General features: G+C 43.1%; 1 protein-coding gene across 1 annotated transcript in view; it reads left to right on the plus strand.

Moving 5' to 3' along the window:
- The window catches only part of LOC145397972 (glutamate receptor ionotropic, delta-1-like), a 336,085-nt gene that overhangs the window by 121,185 nt on the left and 194,052 nt on the right, over window positions 1–20,848 (plus strand). The window contains exons 5-6 of the mRNA XM_080270947.1: window positions 10,196–10,439; window positions 10,689–10,838. Of these exons, the coding sequence (XP_080127073.1) occupies window positions 10,196–10,439; window positions 10,689–10,838 (394 nt within the window). The remainder of the gene's footprint in view (window positions 1–10,195; window positions 10,440–10,688; window positions 10,839–20,848) is intronic.

Here is a 20,848-nt window from a genome sequence, read left to right on the forward strand (position 1 = left end):
CTTCAGAGTTGCGGATTGGGAGGCCCTCAGGCAGTACTCCCTGGAATGATTATTGCTTCCATGGCCGGGAGCCATCTGACTGTGTCTTGCACATTACGGAGGTTATTCTCTCAGGCATGGAAGCATACATTCCCTTCTCATATCCTTTGACTAATGCAAGAAAGCCTTGGTTTTATCACACTTGTTCTTATGCTGTCCGCAACAAGGAAAGGGCCAATAAAAGGTATGGGAGCCAACCCACCCTTGAATCACATCTTTTTTATGTTTCTGCCTGGAATCATTCTAAGTCTGTTCTTCCCTCTGCCAAAAATAATTTCATCCGTACTAAATGCTCTGAACTCTCCTACTTGAATTATTCCCGCTCCTTCTTGCACCATGCCAAAAACCTTTCTAACAACTTTACGTCATCATCCTTCCCTCCTCTTTTCTACTCTGATGGCTCAGTACCTATTTCTTCCACTGATAAGCAGATCTCTTTGCTCAGAGTTTCTCCTCCAGTTCCAGCTTAGATGATTCTGGTACTGTTCCTCCCCTTCTGACTTCCTCATGGCTGACATTAAAATTTCCTCAGCTGATGTATTTTCTACCATCACTGGCCTCGATACTAACAAGGCATATGGGCCTGATGGAGTCCCTCCTGTTGTTCTCAAGAACTGTGCTTCTGTGCTTACACCCTGCCTAGGCAAACTCTTCTGCCTGTGTCTATCAACTTGTTACCTTTCCTTCTTGATGGAAGTTTGCTCTCATTCAGCCAGTCCCAAAGAAGGGTAACCATTCCCAACCCTCTAACTAGTAACTACCGTCCAATTGCTTTGACATCCTGTGTTCCAAAAGTTTTCGAGTCAGTTCGGCATATCACGCTGTTGCCATATAAGATAGCAGTTTCCATACCCTATTGCTGTTCACTTACATTACAAACAGAACCTGCAGAGATTACCACTCTATCTAGGGCAAAAAGATTGTAATAAGCATATATGGAAATACTTGGGGGCTGGCATCTGAGAAATAAATACAGAGCAGAATAATTACTCACCTCAAGTGCACGATGCGATGACACTAGTCATCGCATCATGCACTCCCCTAGCAGGTCAAAAGTCAATAAAGATAAGTCATTGTCTGGGAAACACAGCCTTTGTACAAAAGTCACTTATAAAACATAATCTACTTTACACACTACCACTATCTTACACTTCTATATCTTACTTCGTAACACTGCCCTTGCATGGGCAGTTGTGGGTGGTGGTGAAGTGGCCCATGATGTGGTAGGAAGTGGTGAGGTGGCGCGAGAGGTGAAAGGAATTGTGGTGAGGTGGTGCATGCGGTGGCGGGATGTGGTGGCGAGGCGGTGTGGGATGAGTGCACCTGCACTTCAGCCTTCCCTTCCTCCTCCTCCTCTCCCTCAGTGAAGAGCCGCTTCACCACCGTCCGTCTCCTCTTCGATGGTGGTGGAGCTGTACAGTGAGGTGTTGGTGGCTTCTGATCGCTCTCCAAGGAGATGTCACTGTTGTCCTCCTCGGTAGCAAGAGAGCGATACCACTCATCACAACTCTTGTCACTACTCCACACAATATTCTTCACCTCCAGGTCAGACCCAAGTCAGTCCTTGTCACTCTCCCCCCCATGGGGAAACAGCACCGCCCTGATCTTGGAGCTGGTGAGTGGCCTACGGGGCCAGAGCGGGTGGAGCTGAGTGGGGGTCAGGGCAGGGAGAGAGGCAGAACTCAGACATCCACACTTCATGGAAGTGCACAGTGTACTGACATGCGGGGTGTATTGGAGTGCAGGGTATATCAGTCTCAAGACATTCCGAACGTTCATTCACTTCCCAGAAATTTTCACTGTTTTCTATAGGCTGGGCTCAGACAATGCCTGCAACCATTTATCAGCTTAACGTCGTTCGACGCCAGCGGCCACGGAAGGGTTAAGCAGTGTGTGTTCGAACGAATACACTACATTATATTGTAATTTTAACTTTCCAGCAATTTGTGTGACACTAATACCTGTTTAATAAGTTCCAAGATAACCCAGTTCTGGAGTTCAGTTTGTTTTTACCATTCTGATAGAGATTTTGTATTAAACTCACGATAGTAACACCTACTCAATCTTCCTTTGTTTTCCAGTGATGTCCATGGCTCTAACATACCCCTGAAATCTAAAAAAAATAACTCTGTGTTGATTTCTGTGTGTGTGTGTGTGTGTGTGTGTGTGTGTGTGTGTGTGTGTGTGTGTGTGTGTGTGTGTGTGTGCGCGTGTGTGTTTAACAAGATGGTAGCCTTCTTTGAGAAATGAACTATAGTAACACCTGTTATTTTTTCAAAGGCTTTCCAGCTATGCACATTGGCCTGCTGTGGCCTTAAGAGCTTATTATATGATCCACTTTTATTGCTCAGTCTGGTGTAGTTTGGCTTATTTTTTATAATATGGATACAACTTAAAAACACATATTTATATCTCTGACTTTTTTGAAAGCTTCCCAGTGATGAGTGTACATCTACTGTAGTTTTAATGGTTTCCTATACCAGTAAAGTGCACTTTGTGAGTGCGTGATGAGCAAACGAGCGCCATATTATTACAACTTCCCTCTGATATACAGAGTGTTAGGACGGAAAATCTTTTAAAATTTGATTTTGTGATCGAGGCATTGACCACTTAGAGCTGCTCACTCCCTTGGAGAGCTCGAGATTCCAAGGGGTTCCTACGAGTTTTTTAGCTGATAAAATTTATTGAATGAGTGTACCACATGCAGAAAGAACTTCAATTCTACTTCACATAGTAGTAAAGTTAGCAGCTTCTGCTTAGCGTGACGGTCGGTCGGGCTGGGACGGGTTGGGCCTGGTAAGGGCGGAGTGCTCATTTCAAAACTTAACTGAGGGTAAACATCTCTCGCTCGCTCGTAATAACGGTTTTTGTGCTCAGTTTGGCTTGTTTTCCGAAAGCATGGCGAATTTCTAGAAAAGGCTCATACCTAAAACACCTCTTATATTTTCACAAGTTTTCCAAAGATGTACAGTCGTGGTCATAAAAAATCACCTATCGTCCTGTACCCCGTGCCTCAGGCAGGTTCCTTTATGCACGGCAAGTCACACTAGAGTAAGAAAAGCTGAGAGGGAGGGGCCAGAGAGAGAAGGAAAGGTGGGTGGGGTGACGAGTGATGGTGTGGGGATGGAGTGAGGGGAGGGGAGTGAGGGTAGGTAGGGGAGGGAGAATGAAATGCGAAGTGGTGGTCACACAATTTGTCTATTTTCTTTCATTCAGAGCATGATATAAAGATGTTAGTATTCGGTAGATAATGCTGCATTACACCTTATATAGCGGCGTCAGATAAGCTTTAGATAGGTGGTGATATCAAGGATTGGCTCGTGAGAGATAAACTGGCGTGACAGATCAAACATTTGTTCAGAGCCAGATATTTGTGTTTATCCGTGAATTTTGACTTCGGACGCACAATGGAATCTGGATGGCTTTAAATTCCGTAATGTTTGTGTAAGAAATGTCCTCTACCTTTATATGTAATTATTTTTTGGATCTAAATATCATATGCAACCTTTGACTTGGCTGTATCCACAGTAAATATGATCACCCACTCGGTATACACTCACTCTATATAGTCACCACCATGTCAACTGTCTTTTGGCATCTCTATATGAATAAGTTATTAATATAATTGCGCATAAAAGATAAATAACTCTGATGTCTGTGCACATGGGTGGATATAATAACGGTATCTTTCATAATCTATTAAAGGGAAAATTAAACAAAATCCTGCCTAAACTCCCAAAATATATCTGTCAATGTTTTTCGACATTGGTCAAGCCAAAGCAACCAAGATAGCGTTAATAAGTAGTTCAGTGGCCTCCTGCCTCAATAACCTCTTGCAGTTTTCGTGGCACCGAGGAAACAGTGTTGTTGATGGTTTGCTGGTTTCTTCTGAACAGCTCCCACTCGTCCTTGGTGTGCTGGAGGCGGTGAGCCCGTGTCCTCTGGTTCTCTGGTTTCCACACGTTGACAGTCTGGGCCCACACAGTCTCGATGGCTCTGCACTAATATTTGATCTGTCACGTCAGTACTTTTTCACACGAGCCAGCCCTTGATATCAGCACCTATCTACAGCTTGTTAACTGACGCCGCTATACTAGGTGTAATGCAGCTTTATCAACCGAATGTTAGCTCTTTTATATCTTGCCCTGAATGAAGGAAAATAGACAAATTATTAAGCCACCACTTCGTATTTCACTCTCCCTCCCCTACCTACCCTCCCTCCCTTTCCTCATTCCACCCCAGCACCATCACTCGTCCCCCCACCCACCTCTCCTTCTCTCTCTGGTCCCTCCCTCTCAGCCCCTCTTACTCCAGTGTGACTTGCCGCGTATAAAGGAGCCAGCCTGAAGCACAGGGTTCCGGAGTATGGGTGATTATTTATGACCACGACTGTACGTTGATTTGCTGCGGCATTTACTAATTTCTGAGCCATCAGTGTTGGTGTTGTGCTCCACCACACAAAACTACCTGATTAAGTGTTCTTTCTTGCTTTCCCTTCTTGAACAATAATAAAAATTATTGTTGATTAACACATCATAGTTAACCACTTCAGTGCAAGGCGGCTTTCCCAAGACAAAAAATAAATAAGTAAACAAATAAATAAAGGAAGAAGAAGCTTGTATCCATCATGAATAGAATGAGCAAGACCTCACACAACAAGCGCGATTAACACAAATCAACGGACCTCAACACTCAATTATGCGGGGATATGAATGGTTTTGGTAAACCTTAATGTAATTCATTTACGCCTTTCTGTTTCCCATTTTTAAGACCGTATGACATTTTATTCAGATCTAAGAGTCACAACGATGAACACAATGCTATACAACTTACAGGAACACCGACTTGCCATTACCAGCAAACCCAAAAATTTCTACCCCCTCCCCTCTCTATCTCTCTTTCTCATACTCAGTACCAACGCTTTTCTCCATTCCTTACCCTACTCCTCCTCACATCGCTATTCAGTGCATGGATTCCCAATATTCATTCTTTAATTAAACCTGAAGAATTTCCTCGTTCGGTTGAACCTGTTGGCTCTCAAATAAAGTATTCTTCACAGTAAATTGTTCAAAATAAGCAGAAGATACGTCTAAAATTCAAAAGTTTATTTATTGAGGGGATTTGCAGAGCACAATGATAATAAGAGGTGATAGAGTAAAAATTCTCAAAACACTTCGGTGATTTGTTGTTTACGTGAAGTAAACGGCTTGACTTGCAAGAAGTACGTCTGTGGTTAAAAAGAGGTCAGTGAGATTGTGTTCCCCCCTGTGGCGTGGGGGACACAATCTGGCCGCACTATGGGGTGGTACTACTACTCTGCGGCTAGGCCGTGTTAGGAAGAATACCGCCACCGTATTCCCTGCGTGTCGTAAAAGGCGACTAAAAGGGGCGGGGTGAGGGGACTAGGGACGCCCTCCTCTGTTTTTTAGTTCCTAAAAAGAGACAGACCAGAGAATGGGATGGGGGATTGAGTTATCCCCGTACCCTGAAGGTTGGGTCTATGAATGTGCGTGGATGTAGTACGATTGAGGCTAAAAGGGAGGAGATTGGGAGAATGTTTGTGAGAAGAAAGATGGATGTGTTAGCTTTGAGTGAAACGAAGATGAAAGGGAAGGGTGAGTCTATGTTTGGAAGTGTGAATGGAAGATTGTCAGGTGTTGATAGAGGAAGGGCAAGAGAAGGTGTGGCCTTGTTAGTGGGTCCGGAAGTACAGCAGTGTGTGATTGAATGGAAGGAGGTGTCATCGAGACTGATGTGGGTGAAAGCGAAATTTGAACGTGAGTTGTGGGTGTTTGTGAGTGCATATGGGCCTGGTAGTGGAAGGGATGAAGAAGATAGGGAGTCTTTCTGGAATGATGTTGATGAGTGTCTGCAGACTTTTGGAGCGAATGTGAATGTGGTAATTATGGGAGATTTGAATGCTAGAGTGGGAAATGTAGCAGTTGAAGGTGTAGTTGGTATGCATGGTGTGCCTGGAAGAAATGAAAATGGGGAGCGAATGATAGGGATGTGTGTTGAGCGAGAGATGGTGATTGAAAATATGCTGTTCGAAAAGAAACATATTTAAAAGTATACATGGGTGAGACAGGAGGGTGGAATGGTTGTTGATAGAGCTTTCATGGACTATGTGGTTGTGTCTAGGAATGTAATAGGAAGATTGTTGGATGTGAGAGTTCTGAGAGGGCAGGGTGGAGGTATGTCTGACAACTACCTTGTGGAGGGAAAGTTAAGAGTACGTAAGAGATGGGTGAGAGCTAGGAGGGTTAGGTGTGGCAGGGAGGTTTTGAAAGTGAGTGAATTGGATAAAAGAGAGAAAATGATAGAGTATCAGGAGAAATTAAAAGATGAGTGGAACGCAGTGGAAGATCAGGAAAATGGCAGTGTGGAGGAGGAGGAGTGGCAGTTGTTTAAGAGTGCTGTGGTGGGCCATGCAGAAGAGGTGTGTGGTGTGAGACGTGTGGGTGGTGGTGTAAGAAAAGGAAGTGAATGGTGGTGCGAGGGAGTAAGTATGGCTGTGGCTGAGAAGAGACGTGCGTATGAAGTGTGGCTGCAGAGGAAGGATTAGGTGTCATATGAGAGGTATAAGGAAAAGAGGAATAGGGCCAGATGGGCTGTGCGCGATGCTAAAGTGGCAGCAGATGAGAGGTTGGGTAGGCGGCTGACTGAGAATTTTCAACAGAATAAGAAAATGTTCTGGAAGAAGGTTAAAAGGGTGCAAAAGGGAAAGTCTGGGAAGGAAGAGTGAGTATAAGCAGAGGATGGAAAGATGTTAATTGAGATGGATGCAGTAAGGAAGAGATGGGCAGAGTAATTTGAAAGATTGTTAAATGTAGAGGAGGAAAGGGTGGCTGAGATTATGGCGGATGGAAAGGTGCAAGGAATAAATGTGTTGGGAGAGTTGAATGATTCTTTGATCACGAAGGAGGAAGTGGAGAAGGCAGTAAAGGAGAAGAAAACGGGGAAAGCTACAGGTATGGATGGGTGTGCTATGGAATGCCTGAAAGGTGGTGGAGTGACCATTGTTGACTGGTTAGTAAGATTGTTGAATGTGTGCTTTGTGAAAGGTATGGTGCCAGTTGACTGGACAAGTGCTTATGTGGTCCCGTTGTATAAAGGCAAGTGTGATAAGTATGAATGTACTAGATTTAGGGGTATAAGTCTCTTGAGTGTTGTAGGTAAGGTGTACTGTATGGTAGAGTGTAAATTATGAGAGTTAGAGAGGGTACAAAGGAAGTGATTGGTGATGAGCAGTGTGGCTTTAGGAGAAGGAGGGGATGCGTGCATCAGGTGTTCGCTGTGAGACAAGTGTGTGAAAAGTATTTAGCGAAAGGCAAGGATGTGTTTTGGACATTCATGGATTTAAAGAAAACGTATAATAGAATTGATAGGGAGACTTTGTGGACTGTTTTAAGATTGTATGGACTTGATGGTAGGTTACTAAAAGGGGTGAAAAGTTTTTATGTAATTAGTAGACTGTGTGTAAGAGTGGGAAATGCTGTGAGTGATTGGTTTCCCGTGAGAGTGGGGCTGCGACAGGGATGTGTGATGTCGCCTTGGTTGTTTAATATTTATATGGATGGTGTTGTAAGGGAGGTGAATGCAAGAGTTTTGGGTGGAGGTCTGAGTCTGGTGAATGTTGATGGTGGAGATTGGAATCTGAAGCAGCTGCTGTTTCCTGATGATAGTGCACTGGTGGCTGATTCAGAGGAGAGATTGATACAGTTGGTAGAGGAGTTTGGATGGGTGTGTGAAAGGAGGAAATTGAAAGTAAATGAGAATAAGAGTAAAGTGATGAAGTGTACAAGGTTGGTAGATGGTAGGGGGATGAATATAGTTTTGAATGGCGAGTTGCTTGAGGAGGTAGAGTGTTTTAAATATTTAGGGTCACATGTTGCTGTGGATGGAAGAATAGATGCAGAAGTGAAATTTAGAATGAATGCAGTAGGTAAGGTGTTGGGAGGAATGAAAAAAGTGTTCAGATGTCGTTCATTTAGAATGAATGTAAAGAGAAGGCTGTATGAGGATGTTGTGGTACCGACTGCGTTATATGGGGCTGAAACATGGATTATGGGTGTAGCAGAGAGGAAAAATTTGAATGTAACGGAGATGAGGTGTCTGAGGAGTATGAGTGGAATGACGCATATGGGTCGAGTGCGAAATGATGAAGTGTGAAGGAGAACTGAAGTTGTTCGGGAGATGGCTGGTAGAGTTGAGCAGAGGGTGTTGTGATGGTTTGGGCATATGGAGAGAATGGATAATGAGCATTTGGTGAAAAAGATAACTAGATCTAATGTGAGAGGTGTAAGGGTAAGAGGGAGACCACGAGTAGGATGGATGGACAGTGTGAAGAGAGCGCTGGATGCAAGAGGGATGTCTGTTGAGCAAGGAAGAGTGGCTGGGATGTCTGTTGAGCAAGGAAGAGTGGCTGGGATGTCTGTTGAGCAAGGAAGAGTGGCTGGGATGTCTGTTGAGCAAGGAAGAATGGCTGTGCGTGACAGAAATAAATTGGATGAGGAAGGTGAGGAGTGTTAATATTGGTGGTGGGGTTACGAGGGGTAGACTGAGAAAGACATGAAACAAGGTCATTAAGTGTGACCTTAGGGTTATGGGACTGAACAGGGAGGCTGCAGTGGATCGTGCAAAATGGACAGCAGCCATTAGGTGACCAAGGCCGATGCATGTAAGCATGTTGGAGCCTTTAAAAATGAAAGGAAACCAAACGAACCGAAATTGTGAATGAATAAATGAAGACACAGCCCTGAGGGGATATTCTCCTGCATTTGGTCAGATAAACTAGTCAGGTCAGATGTGGGTAAGGGGATGGATCTATTATGATGTGGCAGGGGTAAACCAGCTCTGCTGTCGGGCTCTGCTGCGGATGTTACTGATTGCACTGCGCAGTTGACCCTTGTGCGGTGTGGTGCGGTGAGGATCTGTCCCTTCTTCCCTTTCGGGCTAAGATGCAAATGAATGTGTTTGAATGGATGAGTAAATGGCGAGTGTGTCGTCTTGTCTCGGCTACCTCCCTTTCCTTGGGGGAAGCAGCCTAGGTATATAGATAGATAGATAGACATTTGGTGATACATAGCTTCCATATCCGTAAATAACATGAAAAGAGCTTGGGAGAAACAACACTTATATTTGAAAAGGGTTTGAGTAGGAAGATACAGTTGCTTTAGTTTGACTTGAATTTTCATAAAACAAAAACAAAGTAACATTAAGTGAGTATATCGTGGTGTGAGAAGAAGGAGGGCGAGGGGATATGGAGGGGTGCGGAACGCGAGTGAGGAAGAATGCAGTTCGGACTGGATGCAGGGAAAAATAAGTGTGCGTGTGTGTGTGTGTGTGTGTGTGTGTGTGTGAGAGAGAGAGAGAGAGAGAGAGAGAGAGAAGGGGCCAGGGGGGATATGAATGATTGAATTTTTCTGTTGTTTTAGCACATGATGAATATATATAAGAAAAGGTTATAGCCAATAACCCCCCATCTTGTACTTTTGAGAAACAGGGACTCGAGGTTATACCGTAGTACATCTCGATACTAAATAATGGATCATGAGATTGTGTTTTTACAATTATTACATTGTATAGTTGAGAGAGAGAGAGAGAGAGAGAGAGAGAGAGAGAGAGAGAGACAGAGACAGAGAGAGAGACAGAGCGTATACCCGTTTTTTTTTTTTAAAGCTTAGTCGGTATATACTAAGGACTTGACGGTCACTCAGTTACATTCATACAAAGCTGATCATTTGTTGAAACAATTTATAACAGATATTAGTATTATACTGAGCAAGCCACAATACTCTATCCTTCTAAGGTAGGTAATTCTTGTGTGTTGCGGGGTCGGTTCATTCTTACCAATGTATACCTTCCATCATTTCCTGTCCATTGAAAATGTGAAGAGGTGACGGGAAGCACACAAATTATGCTTTAATGGGATAGGTAATGCTGGAGAGGCAGTCCTATCACACGAGCATTTCCAGGTAATTAGCAAAAATGGAAAGTGACGCAAAATATATGGACCACACTGCAACCCAGCAGTTATATATTTGTGCTGTATAAATGATAAGCCAGATTTTCTTTGTAATAAGAACACAAATATCATTACTTCCTCCATACTAACCTCTCATTATTTTCTCCTTCCTGTTCCCTTCCCACGAAGATCTTGCATGCTTGACTTCGGACTTTTTCTGCCTGAAGCCCTGAAGTCCTCCAGCAACCCCACCCTGGCTACTCTGGGGAAAAAAATGTTTTTAGACCCTTCCTTTGATAGATTGGACCCAACTGGATTCCTGCTGGAACAGGTTCAAAGGGGTACGCATGCCCTTATCATCTCCTATGATTATCTCATCTTTATTCAGCGTAAAAAACAGCTCACTCGTTCTACATACATAATGGATGATAAGGTTAATATGAAGCCTTTCTGGTAGTGTTTGTTATCCTGTCTTTCTCGCAGAATATCTTGATACTTTAGGGTTGACCTCACATGGGAGTTAGATTTTTTTTCTTCTCTTGAATAATAATGCAGTTATGCTGCACTGTTTAAAAGAAAGAAACCATTACTCAACATTTATGATAAAGGAATACTAATGGCGTCGATATTGCACTAATTCTTCATAAAGAACTGATGATCGATTTACTATGTACCTTCACAGCTCTACAGAACCTACTTCTCGTGGTTCCTACGAAGAAACACTCCTTACACCACCATCCTGTCTGACCACCTCACCCGTCTAGTGGAGACTGGAATACTGGCTAAGATTTTTGACACTCATGTAGGAAGGCTCATCGGAGAAGAAAGTCAAGTAAGTCAGTTATCAGGAGAAATTTTAGGAAGCCATCGCAGCATTCATAACATATGAAAAGGTGTTGGAATTCTAAAGACATTCAATTTTTTACTCATTAGGGGGCCCAGTATTAATTTTACGCTAGACATATAATAACTCATATTCCGTATCTTCCTTATAAACTATTCCGGTATTGTCGTCGTTTATTACAGTCAAGCCCGTCGGGTATTCCAGCCTTTTCTATGACGTAAACTCCTCTAATAAGGGAGGTCTTCTCTATGACATTTCTCTCGCAAATGTGTTTTACGTTAGTCAGTTTATTTACTTTAGGTCAGTTTAGGTTAGGTTAGGTCAGGTAAATTTAATAATTAAAAAAAAAAACTTTTTCAGTGGAAATTAACCCCTAAATCATTCGAAATATGGGTAAATTCCACCCCTAATGGAAAAATGAAAAGCGAAAAATACGTATTTCGGTCGACTTCGAGGATTTAATTTTGTATTTGACTTCATCCCCAAATAAGTGTTAGGGATCATTTGCGGTGGAAATGAATCTCTAAATCATTCGAAACATGGGTAATCCTACCCCTAGTAAAAGAAAAGAAAAATTAAAATACCCTGACTGTAATAAATGACAAAAATACCACTATTCCTTCTTACACCAAGGAACTGACAAATCAGTATATATAATTGCTTGCTTTCCAATTAAAATATTCAAAGAGTGTGGTGAGGCTTTAACAAGGCATATTAACCCTAATCCACCCCAGAAAGGGCAAATATACCCTTCCCTCCGTGTTTTGGTTGATTTCTTCTTGTTCTTACATGTGAATTTCACTGTGGACCCCTTGTAAATTCATATGTCAGTGTGACATATGCAATCATGCACATGAACACATGCACATGCACACTTGCACACATGCAGCCAGAGGCACCGAGCGCCGCGGCGGAGCAGCAGGTAGCAAGGGGGGTGGCAGTCATCTGATCAGTCATTAAGCTGTCATAATCACTGTGACCCCATGCACACGTGCACACATGCAGCCCAAGGCACCGAGCGAGGCGGCATGGGCGGCGGCGGTGGAGTCGGAGCAGCAGGTAGCAGGGGCAGCCAGCCATCTGCTCAGTCATACCGTTGCTTTCGTCGCTGTGACACATGCACACATGCACCATATGGGCTTGGGCGTGGTCAGGAACCACTCCCTTTGGATTCAGAAACAAAATTGGGATTATAAGAGTACGTTCCATGCATTCTTTCAGTTGGAATAAGAGAATTACAGGGAGGGGGGAGGCAAAATTGCCCCCCATGGTTTGAATTAGGGTGGGGATGCTGTGAACTGTTTGTCCCTTCTGATCAATGATGATGGGTCGGGGCTCAACTTCCACCCAGCCCCAAAGGGCATGTTTGTAGACAAATATAATATATACTTCTTCACATTGCACTTATTCAAATGGGATTGAAATGAACTTAGGGACGTCATAAAATACAGGATAAATATGAAATTTTGTTAAAATAGTGTACTCACCCAAGGAAAATCTGGAATTTTTAGATTACTGGGACGTCTCATAATATGACTTCCTGCCTGAGGATGATGTTGAACCTCACCAGCTCGACCACCATGTACTTATGGGCGGTGTCAGGGACCACTGCTATTAGATTCAGAAAAAAACAAATGGGATTACAGAAGGACTTTCCATGCATTCATTCAGCTGAAACCAGAGAACTACAGGGAAAGGCGAATTTGCCCTTCCTGGGGTGGATTAGGGTGGTCAGGGCATTGGAGTATTGTACAGTCGTCAGCACAAATTCGCTGCAAGCCTGCTCGTGTGATGTTGGTCGTTTTGTCTGGCAACAGTTTATGGAAACTAGTTGTCACATAGGCTTTTATACGCTTTAAAGACGTGTTTGTAGGAATTAGTACTATAAATCATCCAGAATGCAATATTCTTTATATCTGATTTGCATAAAAATGTGCAAAAGACGACAGAAGAAAGTTGTGGAATGATGAAATTTCTGCTCTCTCCCCCGTACCCATCCGATGTCCCTCCCCACCCTACCTCTCACCCCACCACCACCCCTGCTCTCCTTCATTTCCACTCCCCTCTCCCCGCACCCTGTCTACCTTATTTTATTCACGGCGCTAACCTACGTAATGAATCGCACTCTTCTCTATTTCATGTCTATTCCTGTAACCTTTTTGCTCCTCTACATTCGTGAGATTCTTGCCATGCCACAGTCTTTTTCTCCCACTCTCTACTCCAGACATGATGAAGCAATTCGAAACATTATTGGTTCTGATACTGCTTCGTGATTCAGTGAACAATGTGAGGAGAATGGATTCATTTTCCCTGGAAAGAGAGACAAGTAGGAGGAATGGGCACGAATGTTTGTTAATTCCGGCTACTGAAATAATAGTCACCGTCTGCCAAGCTCACTCAAAAAAAAAAAAAAAAAAAAAAAAAAACAGTAAGCAATACATCACAAGAACGAGACCTTAAAGGTTTCTGTATCTAGCTGCTGTTGGTAGTGACAAGGGGTGGAGAAAAGAATGACAACTGGAATAAATGAAATGGGAAGAAGACGGGGAGGGTGAGAATGGGACTCAAACGGTAATGAATATTGATAATTATCCTTGGATACAGTTAGTTTTATTAAATTATTGCGTGCAATTGAGAACAGGACGGGCTGGGTTTAGTAAACACTCAAGAGAATTGCGATGCACCAGTCGAGTTAGTGAAGTGGATAAATGAATGAAGGTAGAGAGGGTGGAAGTGGAGAAAGTGGAAAGGCATGAATGTGGGTCGGGGGAAGGAGGAAGAGGGAGGATGGGGGGACATCGGGATTAAGGGGGAGAGAGGGGAAGTGAGCTTAGACACCGTTTTAATGAGGAATACCAGAATATTACGCTCATATGTTGTTCCATAACATTCTTTTGCACTTTTGTATACTAATCACAGGCGGAATACTGAATATTGTACTCTAGGCAGTAGTACCACTTCTTAAAAACACCTCTTTAAAGTGTATAAAAGTCTATATGGCAACTAGTCCCGTTACACTGTTGCCAGACAAAAGGACTCACATCACACGAGTTGACTTGCAGCGAATTTATGCTGACGACTGTACATCCCACTTTCCACTTCCATTTTGTGTCAAAACGTTGTGGACACAAAGGTTACTTGTATCAGAAGTACGCTGGAGAGGGACTGCCACTCCCAGCAACAGCAATATCAAGAGAAAGGAATTTCCAGCCCATACTCCCACTCCATTTTTTTTTGCCTGACAAATATATCTATCTATCTATCTATCTATCCAACTATCTATATCTATATCTATCTATCTATCTATATGTATATATATGTGTGTATATATATGTGTATATATTTATATATCATCAGCTGTTGAGGTCGTCTACCGAAGCAGCGACGATACAGCCATTGTCTCTCTACCTAGTGGCTTAGGCTGTCTGTTAGAGACTGTATGTAGGGTGAGAAGTGCTTGTGAGTGTACTTGTAATGTTGGAGTGGGTTTGGATGTGTGTGTAGTCTGTGAACCAAGTGTAATCGGCCCGCCTCAAGACGACTGGTTGCAAGCATACTATAGTCGCGGCGCACGACTCTGAGGTAGTAGTGGTAGTAGTTGTTCCCTAGGCAGTCTGGCCGAACAGCCTCGAGTCCCTTAGGAAGGCCATGGCTGAGACCGGGCTTTCCTACAGAGCTCTCAAAGAGTGTATGTTGTGTTGTTGGCGTAGGTGATTGTGTGCAATGCAAGCTTCCATAATGTGCTTAATAGTATGGAATGTTGTGTAGCATCCTGGACAGGCATCAGCGACGGAGTCATCCAGCCTCTTCTGGTAGCTTAAGAGGGCTGGATGGTGCCCACATCTCAGCCTGGCCAGGTGGACCCTGTCCTCACGAGGAAGATAGGATTCAGAAGGGAGGATGTCAGGAGGCCGTGCATGCAGCTGTGTGTTGTCTTTAAGTGACTGAATGGAGCGGCGAGTGATCTGAGTGTGGATATGCTTCTGGAAGCGGGTCTGAGATGGGTGAGAGGGGAGAGATGACAGTATTTGTGTATGGTATCGTGTGCTGGGTGTTGTTTTGATGTTCCTTGGTGTGGGTGGATGTGCTGCCATGTACTGTAGTGGATGTTGTGGGTTTGTGGAGGCTGCAGCAAGAAACTGGGTGCCTCCCATGTCTAGGTGATCCTTGACTTTGAGGACCTTGGTTTCTTGATGTAGGTGGTCTGTGGATGAAGTAGCTGTGCAGCCTGTGATTATTTTTAGGGCCTTGTTCTGTATGGTCTGTAGAGTGTTGTAGTGTGTTTTGGTGAGGTTAGAAGCTCAGGCAGGGCTTGCATAATTCATCACTGAACGTATGTATTGTTTGTATACTGTGTTGGTGGTTTCTTTGTTGTGTCCGAATGTTGTATGGGCAAGTGACCTCAAGGCACTGAGTCTTGGTGTTATTTTATTTTTAATGTTTGTGATGTGTTGTTTAAATGACATTGATCTATTGTGTGTTACACCAAGGATTTTGTGTGTGTGTGTGTGTGTGTGTGTGTGTGTGTGTGTGTGTGGTAGGGGAGTGTTGTTTATGGTGAGGTGTGGGATGTGACTGTGTTCTGCTGTCCAGTTTGTGAGAAGAGTCACTGTAGATTTGGCTGGGGCTATTTTGAGCCTGTTTGTGGTGAACAATTCGTGTAGTGTGTTGAGGTAAGGTTGAATGATGTGTGCAGCTGTGTTTGCGTTTTGGTGCATACATGTAAGTGTTATATCATCTGCATAGGAAGCTATGTGTATCTGTGGTGTGTGGGGTGTGGGTACGTCGTGCATGTATAGGTTAAAGAGTGTAGGGGACAAAACAGATACTTGGGGGACGCCATTTGTGAAGTTTCTGATGTTAAGACTGACCGGCAAATGTTACGTGTGCACATCTGCCTGCTAAGTTGTTTGCCAGCCATCTTTTTGTGCTATTGTGCATGTTTGTGTTAAGTATTTTGTTTGTGAGGTTGTGGCGGGGAATGGCATCAAAAGCTTTGCTAATGTCTAGTGTGATTAGGATTGTTCTGTGTGGTGGCCTAGCTGAATTCATGCCATCGAAAACTGTGAGGTTGCTATTATCGTACCCTGACAACCTATCATTCAAAAGTGCGTCCGATATCGTATCATACTATACACGAATCATATTATTATGCACGAATATATTATACACGAATATTATTATTCACGAACATATTATACACGAATCAATGCGTCTCATATTATACACGAAATCAGATGCACTTTTGATTGGAAGGTTGCCAGAACACGATAATAACAACGTCAGAGTCGCGTGCAGCGACTTTATTATGCGACACTGGTTCGACCACAGCACCCCTTATGTCCGCCAAAGCGGTCAGTGGTTTGGTGAACACTTCCCAACGTTTTTACAACTCTGGCAGGAGGCAAATCTGCGTCCACCAGTGTGCGAGATGCACACCCTACCACTGTACCACAGAGGCTCCATATATATATATATATATATATATATATATATATATATATATATATATATATATATATATATATATATATATATATATATATATATATATATATATATATATATATATATATATATATATATATATATACTATATATATATATATATATATATATATATATATATATATATATATATTCTATATATATATATATATATATATATATATATATATATATATATATATATATATATATATATATATACACCCACGCCACGCACCAAAGTTTCTGTACCCCCTCAGTGGAAGGAAGTGGAAGTCAGAGTTAGAAAGAGGGCAGGCGAACGGACAACCGTGAGTGATACTTTGGTAATGAGCTACGAGGCAAAATGGTGAGAAACCTAATGACACTGGATTCGAAACACTTCCATGCTATTCACCTGCAAAACATCATGCATTCGTAACATATTCAGCATATTGTATATTATACCATAGACTACTATGTTATCATGAAGCCTTGTGAAACTGGTCCAGACACGACCCATGTGTTTCGGATCCTCATCAAAGAAAACACCGAGCCCGTTGCTGCAACTGGTCATTATCACTGCGGGGACTTTTGATGCATGGTTGAGGAGAGTAAGGATGTGTTTTCTGAGCTCTCCTCTAGCTATAGGGCTGCCTCACCGGCATTATTATTATATTTTGTTTTTGCCACTAGGGCATTATTTAAATAAAGTTAGGCTAGCTAGTACTCATTTTCTTCCCCTCACTGTTAGAGATACAATAGGTGTTTGTGTCTTTTTCTGAGTTTACCTTTGTTTACTCGCCCACGGAGGGTCCCCCCCACTGATAGCTCTGAGGCGTGAATAAACATGGTCAGGCCTCCCTGGAGTGGTTTGAGAGGGCAATCTCAGACGTAAGTGTTTGGTCCCGGGTTCATTGTCCTTTGCTTGTTTTCGTTCCTCCTTCCCACTTCCCCCGTTAGGGGGAAGTTGCCTCCATGGCAGACAACCTTTACACCTCCCCCCCCTTCAGGGGGGGAGGTGGTCCTGACCGACCCCCCACTGGTATACTGTATGAGCCCCCAGACAGAATGGCCCCCAGACTCGTTTGTCTTGCAACATAAATGTAAATAACGTGGAGTTTGTAATGATCCATGCTCTAGGATCCACTCCCTTGAGCAGTCTCAATCCCTTCATGATCAAGGTTATTGATGGCTGTGTTGGGGAGGTGGAACAAGCTAAAAAACTTGTGAATGGAGACCTTCTTGTCAAGACTTGTCATTCCTCCCTAGTTAAGGACTTGCTGAAGCTGGGCAAGTTTCATTGCTATGATGTTGAGGTCAAGATCCCAACTTCCATGAATTCCTGCAAGGGGGTTATCACTTGCAGGGGTCTCATGGTGATGAGTGAGGAAGAGATCATAGAGGAACTTGCTCAGCAAGATGTCATTGATGCCCGGTTTATTACCAGATTTTCTGAAGGCATGAGGACGAAGACGGCCTCTATTGTTTTGACTTTCGGCAAAGTTTCACTCCCGGCACATGTCAAAGTTGGCTATGAAATTGTTAATGTAAGACCATATATCCCCAACCCACTCCGTTGTTTGAAATGTCAGTTATATGGGCACGGTGCTAAGACTTGTCGGGCTTCACAGTCAGTGTGTGGCAAATGTGGTCACGATGCTGAGCAGTGCACATCAGAGACTATCTGTTGCTTTCACTTTAAGGGTGCTCACTCCACTTCCTCTAGGGATTGTCCCAAGTGGAAGGAGGAGAAAGAGGTCTGCACACTGAAAACGACTGAGGGCATATCCTTTTACGATGCTTGGAAGAAGGTGAAGGAGTTGCATGCAACTCCCAAACCTAATATCTCCTATGCATCAGCGGTTGTGTCCCGTCCCGTGATGTTCACCGTGGAGACGCAGACTGACCTTACTTTCGCTACTCATGAACCACACCCTACCTTTCAATCTTGCCCTCCTGTACACTCCAACTCTCTTATGGACTTACCTGTTGCAACTTCCTACTCTCAGGCTGCCGCTGCTCCTTCGCAGTTCAGTGCGGTAAGAACAGATCTCTGACAAGTCCAGTAAGATTAATTTGACCACCCTCACCAAGCCGGCACGTCCCCATGTCCTTCCTGATCCTGGTCCAGTCAGGAAGAGAAAGGGTAGCTCTTCCTCGGTGGAGTCTGGGAGCCTCGTTATTGATGAAAATATGGAGGTTTCTGTTAGCAAGCACTGGGAAAGGTCCCCTGGTAGCCACTCGCCTGGTCCCGGGGGGCATAAAAAGACTAAGCATACTGGCCCCCAAGGTAAATCTTAAACCACCGCATTGACTGTATTACAGTGGAATTGTAGGGGTCTTAGGAATGAATTACACAATATAGCAATTTTTTTTAAATTACACAATATAGCAATTTTGCTTTCTATACACAGGCCAGATGTTGTGTGTTTACAGGAGATGCACCTGGAGGATCATCCTGATCCTCCACAGTTCCAACACTACCACTCATATAAAAGATATGAAGGTCACGGAGTTGCAATATACACACAAATCACACCCACAAACGGAAGTGATTCTAAATTCTGCTCTGGAAGCGGTCACGTGCAGAGTAAAATTTAATAACACGTATCTGTCTATTTGCTCTCTGTACTGTCCTCCACATGGCCTCATTGATAGTGATGCTGTAAATTCACTATTTGAACATCTTCCTGAGAATAAGTTAGTGTTAGGTGATTTTAACGCCCATCACTATCAATGGGATAGGTTGAGGATTGATGGTCATGGGGAGCAAGTAGACAACCTAATACTACAGTCCAACCTGTCTTCTGAACGATGGTAGAGTGACTTATGTAGATGATCGTACTGGTAACTTTTCAGCCATTGACTTATCTTTGGCCTCCCTGCTATACATCAAGATTTCTCGTGGGACCCTTAGGCCGATTCCTTGGGAAGTGATCATTTACCCATCTGTCTTTCTTATACACTAGACATCGTTTCAAACCTTCCACCTCCAAAATTTAACTATAAGAAAGCAGATTGGGGATCCTTCTCAAGGATCACCAATTTGGATATATCTGGGGAGACCATAGATGTTAAGGTTGAAAATGTAATTATTTCCATAATACACATAGCTGAGATTGCTGTTCTCAAGACTTCTACAGTTCATGTAAAGCATAGAGCACGTTGGTGGACGTCAGATTGCCGACAAGCATTAAGAAAATGCAATAGGAGATACAGGATTTTTGATAGTCAGCCCACAGAGGGAAATTTTATTGCATACAAACAGGCACAGGCTGAGGCAAGGAGAATAATAAGAAGGGTCAAACGTGACTACTGGCGGTCTTTTGTGTCCACTGTGACTCGTACAACACCATTAACCCCTTAATCGTGGGGCGTCACTTTCGTGACGCTTGGGAGCCAGGGATCATTCTGCGGGGTGTCACTTTTGTGATTCTGTGTTATTTTGAATTCACCCAGGCTTTCAAGTGGTGGTTTGTATCATTATCAGTACAACCAGTGTCCAGCTATACTCAGTTCTGCTGTCACCTGTACTCCCATCCACTGTTGACAATTTAGCCATTTTTCTCCTGTCCTTGACTCCCCCCCTCCTTACCTCCCATCCATTACCCTTTCCTCCCGCCTGACCAGCTGCGCTGCGCTACACATATGCTGGACGGATTTTTCCACTCATTTTATCCATTGAAATGTGCCCTTTGCTCTACTATTATACAAAATAATATATAAAAGAAAGAGAAAAGGTAATTGATACTGCCATACATCTGGAATGGGCTAATTATCACCTGGCAACACCTCATGTGCACTCGTTCGCTAATTTTCCCTGTTTATTTCCCCTTGAAATGCGCCGTATGACCTGTTCTCATAAAAATACATATAAGAAAGGAAGGGAGAAGCCTAAGTGATACTTACATTCACCTGGAACTACCTAATTTATTATGTATTGTCTAGATTTCCTCCCAGTCATTTCATAGCTTATATATTAGCAGCTGTCACCACGCTGAGATTGGCAGCCCTTCATTGCCCCTAGGCAACAACATTCAGTTTACTGTTGTCTTTCAAGGTGAAACCACGTGGGATTCGCGCCTGTCCAATTCCGCCGCTTTTTAGTCCCATGCAAAGGGCCCTGTGACCTCTACCCCTACTAAACCTCGTGTGGTAGGGGGTAAAGGGGTAAGTGACTGCTGGGGAATGTGAACTGGCTAATTTATCAATGAAAATGATGGACAGTGACTACGATCTTCCTGGTGACTCTAAAAAAGTGCAAGTGGAAATGTAAATAATGTGAAAACAACAAGTGAAAGCAATGAATGTAAATATAAGTGAACAGTGGAAAATAGTTTTATAAGTTACTGTAAGTGACAGTGCATAACATAGTGTAAATAAAATAGAAATTTAAATTATGTAAATAAAATAGAGAATATAAATAGAAATGTAAATGAGTAGTAATATAAGAATACGAATATATATACTAGGAGTAATGAAAGTGAAAGTTTCACTCTAGCATGTATGAATACTATGAGTTGTGAAAG

This window comes from Coenobita brevimanus, chromosome 44, assembly GCF_032717465.1.
Source record: "Coenobita brevimanus isolate Jiangsu-jjx chromosome 44, ASM3271746v2, whole genome shotgun sequence".
NCBI classification, from domain to species: domain Eukaryota; kingdom Metazoa; phylum Arthropoda; class Malacostraca; order Decapoda; family Coenobitidae; genus Coenobita; species Coenobita brevimanus.